This window comes from Mauremys mutica, chromosome 21 (assembly GCF_020497125.1).
Source record: "Mauremys mutica isolate MM-2020 ecotype Southern chromosome 21, ASM2049712v1, whole genome shotgun sequence".
Lineage (NCBI taxonomy): Eukaryota > Metazoa > Chordata > Testudines > Geoemydidae > Mauremys > Mauremys mutica.
Window position 1 is genome coordinate 6,752,685 of NC_059092.1, and position 8,534 is coordinate 6,761,218.

Sequence of the window (8,534 nt, forward strand, 5' to 3'; positions counted from 1 at the left end):
TCCCTTGACTGGTGGAGGAGGGGAAAGTACAGTAGTAACTTCCGGCTTCTCTGCTGCTTTAAAACCTCTTAAGACTCTTCATAAAGTTGTTTATAAAACAATTGGAGCAAATGATAGCGTTGGGTGGAGTCTGGGGTTAGGCAAGATTTAGAGCAGCTTCCACCACTTTAACTGTGCAAAGGATCCTCAAAGAGTTGAGGTTACGTGTGTATTTTTATCATCCTTTATTCAGGAATCTCCTGCTTCCGCATTTTGACAAAGGCAAGAGCGGCAGGAACACGCTCCCAGCATAAATCTTTCAAGAGCTTTCTGAAAGCATTATGTGGTCAAGCAAGTGTGCCTGGTGTTATGTCCCCACCAATGGTTGTCTTCACTTTCCCTCTGTATTGCAGAAAATGGCTGACCCCAGGAGACTAAGTGAATGGATGAGTCCTTCTGGCGACTGGAAGTGGCTTCGGTTTACAAGTCTCTCTGGGAGTGTGTGTACACTGGTAAAAATCCCACAGCACCGAGTCTCAGAGCCCATGTCAGCTGCCTCCCGGGGCTCAGCCTGCAGGGCTATGACATGTCAGTGTAGACATTCGGGCTCTGGCTGGAGCCTGGGGTCTGAGACCCCAGGTGAGGGGAGCATCTGAGAACCCAGGCTCCAGCATCTTCACTGCAATTTTCAGTCCCGCAGCCTTTAACCCTGCCAGCCCCAGTCAACTGACCTGAACTCTGAAGCTTGGTGCCACATACATTTTATTGCAGTGTAGACAGGACCCAGCTTCAGCCCGAGCCAGCTACGGGAGCCAACCACAGCCATTTATTGCAGCATAGATGTATCCTGAGCTAGCAAGGGACTGGACTGCATGCCTTAACGAGTCCTTTTTCTTCTCTAATTGCTATGGTGGGTGTAGCCAAGCCATGCCCCTCACTGCCTTTCTCCCAGCCTGTGTCTGACTCAGTTTGTCGTGCTCAAGTCTTCCCCCCACCCCATTCCTCTGCAGAAAGGCCAATAAACCCTACCTGGCCCCCAGGCCCATGCTTAATGAGATTGAAATTCTAAACCTGAAAGCATAACCTTTAGTTTATAAGAAAATCAAAACAAAAACACTTCCATGACCAAGATACCACTCCCTCACCTTGATGTAGCCTGATCCAGGGGGCCAGGACACCTGGGTTCTATTTAGGGCAACCAGATATTAAGTGTGAAAAATCAGGACAGGGTGGGGAGTAATAGGAGCCTATATAAGAAAAAGCCCCAAATATCAAGACTGTCCCTATAAAATCGGGACATCTGGTCACCCTAGTTCTATTCCTGCTATCCAGTTACTGTGTGGCCCTCCGACAGCATTTCAGTTTTAACATTGGGTCAATATCAGTGTGGTCCAAGCAGGGTTAGGTGATGGAGTGTTAGAAACACCTGGCAGCCTTGCAACCTGTCTCCACCAGAGCTCTCAATGTTGCTAATGCTGGTGGAGCTGCATGAGTCTGAGCAATAATGGGAAACTTCCTACAATTTTCCCTAGAAAAGGGCCCTCAAACAAACATTTCCCATCCAGTACAGTGCTGTCAATCAATGGGATTACTCTGGGCTACATGGCAGGAAGTGCCAGCTGGACTGGGCCTACCCTGTACAACAGGGGTTCTCAAACTGGGGGTTGGGAGGTTATTACATGGGGGGCCATGAGCTGCCAGCCTCCACCCCAAACCCTGCTTCGCCTCCAGCATTTATGGAGGTGGTAAATATATAAAAAAGTTTTTAACTGATAAAGGGGGTCACAATGAGAGGCTTGCGCTGTAAAAGGGGTCACCAGTACAGAAGTTTGAGAACCACTGCAGCAAAGGGATGAGGGCAGAGCTAAGTGCGAAGAACAGATCCATAGTGATACTTCGTTCCAAAGGGAACGGAATTCCGTTACTCCCCATTTCAGTCACAGCTCTGTAGATTTTAAGGGCCAGATGGGACCATCGGGTCATCTATTCTAACCTCATTCCTAAGCAAGGCCAGAGACTTTCACCCAGTTACCCTCTGTCAGGCCTGGTAACTTGTTTGACTAAAGCACATTGTCTAGAAAGGCATCCAGCCTTGATTTGAATCTACAGGAAGAAAACTGGTCCATATCTCCTCTCATTGCTACCGCTAGCAGAACTGCGCAGGTGCAGGGATACTTTAAAAGTCAAACACAGATGGAACTTTTGGGTAGAGGCCCCTGACTTCATCCCTCTCCATAAAGTACAGTGGGTGTTGATAGGATCCAAATGGGGGGTGTCAACCCTTTAGGATTGTCCTGGAGTCTTTAATTAAAGCTTAGGTCATGTGATGAAACCTCCAGCAATAGGTCCAACCAAAACTGGGAACCCTCATCCAAACGTATGTGGGTCTGATCTAAAACCCAGTTGAAGTTAAGGGGAATCTTTCCATTGGCCTCAAAGGGTGTGGGATTGGGTGCTTTTTTGGGGGGTGGGTTGCGGGGGACCGGGGGGGGGCAGGAGCGAGCCTTATTTCCCCCGTCTTGAAAGCCTGACAGTGTTCAGTGCCTGCCTGCAGGACGCGGGAGGGTCTGAGCTATTCGTTGCCTGGGCTCTGGTTTAATCACCCGCTCTCCCTTCGGCTTCTGGCTTCATCCTCTCCCCATTCGCGCTCTGCCGAAGCGCAGGGCAGGCGGGTTTGTGCTCCGCAGGCCAGGGAGAGTTAACGCCGGAGCCGGCTCTCCATTGGCAGCCGGGGGAAGCAGCCCGGGGGGCGGCGCAGCCCTTTCGCTGGAAGTTGGCGGGTCTGCAAGGCGCCTGGCGCCGCTCCGGGAGGAGGCAGCGACCGCTCCCTGCACCGGAGACTCCCGGGGCCAACTTAGCCGACGCTGGCGGAGCGCGGGCGCGCTAGGGGGAGGCTCCTTTCTGGGCTCGGCGCAGGACGCTCCCGGCCGGGCTGGGATGCCTGGTCCCCGCGGAGCCGGAGGGAGTGAGCTGGCCCGGGAAGCGCTGCCCCTGCCCGCCTGCTAGGGCTGCCGTGCCGCCCGGCCCGGCCCGGCCAGCATGCTCCGCCCGGGCACGCTGCTGCAGTCGCTCGCCCTGCTCTGCCTCTGCCCGCGCCGCCCCGGGCACGTCTGGGGCAGGCTGATGGGGGGCTCCGGGGAGCTGGCCGCTGCCTGGGACCCGCCGCCGGCCAACAGCTCCGGCGCGGCGCCCTGGTGCCCCTACAAGGTGTTCAGCGAGGGCCAGGCCGGCGGCCGCCTCTGCTTCCGGAGCCCGGCCCGGGACTTCCAGTGCCCGCCGCCCAGCTGCAGGGCGCACCGCTCGCCGGGCCGCGCCCTGGTGGCCAACGTGCTGCGCAACGGCAGCGTCCTGCTGCAGTGGGGGGCGCCCGGCGGGCCGGGCCGGGACCTGCGGGGCTTCGCCCTCAACTGCTCCTGGGACGGCACCTACACCCGCTTCCACTGCGACAGCGTCCAGCTGGGGGCCAGCTGCCGGGACTACCTGCTGCCCGAGGCGCACGGCAGCGTGCGCTACCGCCTGTGCCTCCAGCCGCTCTACCGCGCCGGCGGCCCGGGCGCGCTCCGCGCCGACTGCGTGGAGTTCAGCCTGGAGCCGGCCGGCATGCGGGACATCGTCATCGCCATGACGGCCGTGGGGGGCTCCATCTGCGTCATGCTCGTCATCATCTGCCTCCTGGTGGCCTACATCACCGAGAACCTCATGCCGCCGGCCTGGGGCCGGGCCGCCGCCGCCCCCGCCCCCAAGCGGGGCACGTAGGGCAGCCGGCGGGGGGCGCCCCAGAGCCGGCGCCTGGAACCGGCCCTAGGGCGCCCTCTGCAGGCGGGGGCATGGAATCTGCCCTGCAGCTCTAGAGCCCCCAGCCTGGAGCTCCCTCTGCAGCCAGGGGTCTGGAACTGGCCTCTAGAGCCAGGGGGCTGGGATCTGTCCTGGAGCTCTAGAACCAGGGGTGTGGAACCACCCCTAGAGTCCCAGCCTGGAGCTCCCTCTCCAGCCAGGGGTCTGGAACCCGCCTCTAGAACCAAGGGGCTGAGATCTGCCCTGGAGCTTCCTCTGCAGCCAGGGGCCTGGAACCCACCTCTAGAGCCAGGGGCTGGAGTGCCCTCTGCAGGCAGGGCCTGGAATCTGCCCTAGAACTCTAGAGCCAGGGGTGGGGAGCCACCCCTAGAGCCCGGGCCTGGAGCTCCCTTTGCAGCCAGGGATCTGGAACCCACCTCTAGAGCCAGGGGGCTGGAATCTGCCCTGGAGCTCCTTCTGCAGCCAGTGGGGATGGAACCAGCCCCTAGTGCCTGGGCCTGGAGCTCCCTCTGCAGCCAGGGGGATGGAACCAGCCCCTAGAACCGGGGCCTGGAGCTCCCTCTGCAGCCAGGGGCCTGGAACCCTCCACCCAGCTGGGACATGGTGGATCCCTCTCCATCAAGGGTAGTGATGGACACTTTTCTTCCTAGCTGACTCCAGAATGCATATTGATCACAGTGCTGTAGGGGGTAGACTTTGATTAAAGCGTCACTTTGGGGTTACCAAAGCCTATAACTTTAATATTCCTGTTAGCGGCGACAAGGACAACTTAAATCCAGAGGAAACCAGTGCCATCACCCAGAGCAGATCTGCAGCAACCTGAGGGACCTCAGTGCCATTGTATGACTCAAAGATCTTTAGAGTTGTATGCGGTATTATTTTCCATAAAGGACTTTCTATAGATCAGTCTTAACTAGACCAAGGGAAGTTTTAAATAGCTAAAGAAAACTGTGTTTAGAAAGAAGCAGGGGAGAAACAGTCACACATTCAGGTGTCTGAACATCAGTGGTCTGTGATAAAGAACTTATACTGTGAAATATTTGTGAGGTATGTCATTGTGGTTGGGCATGCTCATGCAGACATTACTAATAGAAAAGTAAGTATTGTTATGGAATCCTGAAAGATTGGGTTATAAGCAACCTCCGAGATAATGTTGATGTGTGCATTTTATTGTGATTTTTTAGAACTAAACATTCCACAAAGAAAGTGTGAGGAGTTGGGGCTATGTGCCATAACCTAGATTGTTGCATTGTTTTGCAGTCGTGTTACATAGGAAAGTTCACAGTAAAATCGAGTAAGTTAGTAATAGGATCAAAATTAGGCATATTAATTAGTGCTGATTTAAAGCATTCAGAGATATAAGCCTGTTCTTCAGCACATATATCGTTAGGTACCATCTTTTTTGTGAAGTTGTTTTCCTTCATTTTATTTGCAGACCAGTTGTTAAAATACCAAGATCTTTTTGTTTTAATAGCAAATTTGCCAAGTGTATCATGTAAAGGTTTGGAATTTTGTTTTATATTTTTTGTAAAAAAAAAAATTTAAAAAGCAGCTATTCTGCCTGAGCCATACCCAGTTTTCAAACTTAAAATATCTCAGTGAGTTAAAAATAAAAATCAGGTATCTGCTTGAAGTGCCAGCAAAATTGCAGTTTTGAAAGTGAACTAACGTATTTTCAGAGGCCTCAAATAAAAAAAGCATTTAAACACATGTTTAACTTTAAGCATATGCTTAAATCCCATGGATTTAGATGTGCTTAATTGCTTTCCTGAATTGGAATGCTATCCTGAAACTTGGCCAAAGAGAGTAGATCCATAAAGCTTAAGAAACTCTGGGGCTGATGCAAAGTCCACTGAGCTGAGTGGAAAAACTCCCATTGACAGCAGTGGGTTTTGGATCAAGCCCTATGCTAAGCAGCTCAACAACTCAGGGGCACAGACCTGTCCCTATTGAAATCAACAGGAGTTTTGTCATTGGTTTCAACAGCACTAGGCTCTTTCAAAAGTAACAGTGTTTTTAGAAAAAAACATTGGCTGTAGCCAATGTGTCTCAGGTGTCTGCCTGCTGCAGCTTAAAAAGGCCAATTTAACGGAGTCTGAAAACTGGGATTCATAATGGAAACATGAACTGAGCTTTAATTATAATGGTGTGAAAAATACACAATAATAACTACTGTGACTAGTCTTCGCTTCCCCATCTTTTATTAATGCAATACACCTTTGTTCCACTAAAGTACCACCTCCTAAACTCTGAATTCTGTTCTGTAGTGGCTGAGTATTTTTAATATAGGAACACTAGCTGTAATCCAGTCACTCGATGCTACAGTAAACTAGGAGTTTACTTAAACTCTAGTATTCATTACATTGTGCCTTAGTATTGAAAGTTTGACCCATTAATATTGGCTTTTCTGTTCTTGTTGTAACTGTTAGAGGAACATGTGTACCTCTCACAGTGTTTGTCTATTTAATAGGAAAATCAACCTAGGCTAGCTGAATATTACTTGAATTTTAATATATATTTAAAATAGAGTAAATTACCTTCCTAGATCTTCTGTGTTAGTTTTTGTTTAGTATTGCCATATCACATTAAAAAATAATGGTGGGGGGAAATAGGGTTTATGTAACAGCGTATTATTAATAGATCACGTATGAAACGAAAGTGTTTGTCTGAATAAACAAATATGTTTATAATCAGTAAATGCCCAGTGGGCATTTCTTAGGTAGTATGGACGACCTAAAACTTGTAAGTAGATGGCATATGTAGAAACCCTCTAGGATCTGTTTAGTACAAATATTGTATTTTATCAGATGAGCACAGCCATACTACAGACTACATTTCTCCCCCCCCCCCCCCCCGTGTGTGTTTTTAATCCAAGAAGCAAACTTATTTCCCTTAGGACTGAAATAATTTCAGGGTGGTCAGGAAGCTGAAGGTCTGTATTTTGTCAGACAAAAATACCTCTCTCTTTTTCATTATTTCTTCATGTTTTCCTTCTAACGAGAAGCTTGTTGTAAATTACACTTCTTCCCTTCATGAGTTTCTTGCCTCTGAACCTTGGTTTAAAACCACCTGACAGTATTTAAAATATAATTGCAATCAGGGGATGAGCCCTGACAGACAATTTCATTCACGTTTTTCCCCAGAGAGAGAGAGAATGTGTGAAATAATCTGAAATTAGTTCAAGGATATTAAGACAAGTTGTACCTAGTGGAGTCATGTCATCCTTTGTGTAAATCCATTAAATTCAGTGGATTTAAGCCCACAGTGAATTTGGCCTAGTTTCCTTTGAAGGCCTCGCATGCATCTACCCTATGGTCAATCCTAGGCAGGATTAGTAGAGTGGAACTAATATTGTACATTTCTATCCATTTCCGTCACTCGCTGTTGCTGTCTTGTCCTTCATCTTGCCATGAATTGCCAGACTTGAAAGTTAAATGTATAACTAATGAGCCTTGTATCACCTTGGAGTTGACCTTAATGCATTAAAAGAACATAATATACACGTTATAGGTTCTGACTGATACCTTTTTTGATCAGGTGAGTTAGAAGTCCTTTCTGATTCACGTAGTGGATAAACCCACCTAAGGCTTGTCCTAGTTATATTGCTTGCTGTAAAATTATTGCAACATTGTTATACAGGTAGAAACACATGGAATTTTTGAGCAGCTGCCTTATGGAAAACATTGCCAGCATAACACTTCTGCACAAAGATGCCCCCCCGCCCCCAACATACAGGGTTTCTGTGCACACCTTTTATTTTTCTTTGTTCTTGTTCAGTGCCCCACATGTCTACGAACCTGAAACAAAACCCAGTGAGGTCAATAGAAAGTCACCCATGGACTTCACTGGGCTTTGGATCGGGCCCTATAGTGCTGCATCTGTTGTGTGCTTTTCTCAGCAAATTAGTTGTAAAAATATTTCCTTTAAAAAAAAATTAACACTGGTGGTTCAGCTGTACAGCAAGTATGTTCTCAGCTGTGCTGGAACTTTCAACACCCATATTTTTGGTTTGATTTCTGGCCAGTATACTAGAATTGCAGCGGTGCTTCATTTGAGGATCTCAAGTAATTTGCAAGCAGTTGTAAGTATTTTTATTACCATTTTAAAGATGAGGAAACTGAGGCACAGAAAGGTTATTGAGTGACTTGTCCAAGGTCACACAGAACTATTCTGGCAGAACCTGGATTAGAATCCAGACTATCTGACTTCTAACCTGCTTTTAATAAATAGAATCAGCTTTAACAACTGTTTTATTTTCCAAATAATGGGCCGGATCCTCAGCTGATGTAAATTGGCATCGTTCCGTTGAGATCCAGGGAGCTATGCTCATTGACATCAGCTGAAGCGGTGGCCCAATCCATTTACTTCTTACTTGGCTTGATATTCAATGTTCCATTCAGATTTATGTGCCGTTTAAAATAAGAGCATTAAAAATTAACTATTTTCGTTTCTCATCATCCATCATTGATGAACCATAGTTTGGGACAAACATTACACAATTTCTTTTCACATATCTTCTCCTTGAGCTTCTTTGTAAAGAGGGGATCACAGTAGCGACCGTATTTTAATAAGAGGAGTTAAATACATGCGCTAAAGACTCTGAACACACTACGTTCCCTACTGAATCACTTTCCCCACTAATAACAACATGGTCAAAACAGCCCTGTCTGGTAGTTCATCCAGTGCAGTCCCCACCCCAAAGGTGGCTGAATTTCTGCAGTGGGTGAAGTGAACTGTTATTTAGGTGGAGTGTGGTAATA

General features: G+C 48.5%; 1 protein-coding gene across 1 annotated transcript; it reads left to right on the forward strand.

Annotated features, from left to right (window-relative positions):
* Window positions 1–2,305: 2,305 nt before the first annotated feature.
* Window positions 2,306–7,269, forward strand: FNDC10 (fibronectin type III domain containing 10). The gene is made up of 2 exons (XM_044996613.1): window positions 2,306–2,356; window positions 2,986–7,269. The coding sequence occupies exons 1-2, from the start codon at window positions 2,306–2,308 to the stop codon at window positions 3,733–3,735; spliced, it is 801 nt and encodes a 266-aa protein (XP_044852548.1). The 3' UTR covers window positions 3,736–7,269.
* The last annotated feature ends 1,265 nt before the right edge of the window (window positions 7,270–8,534 follow it).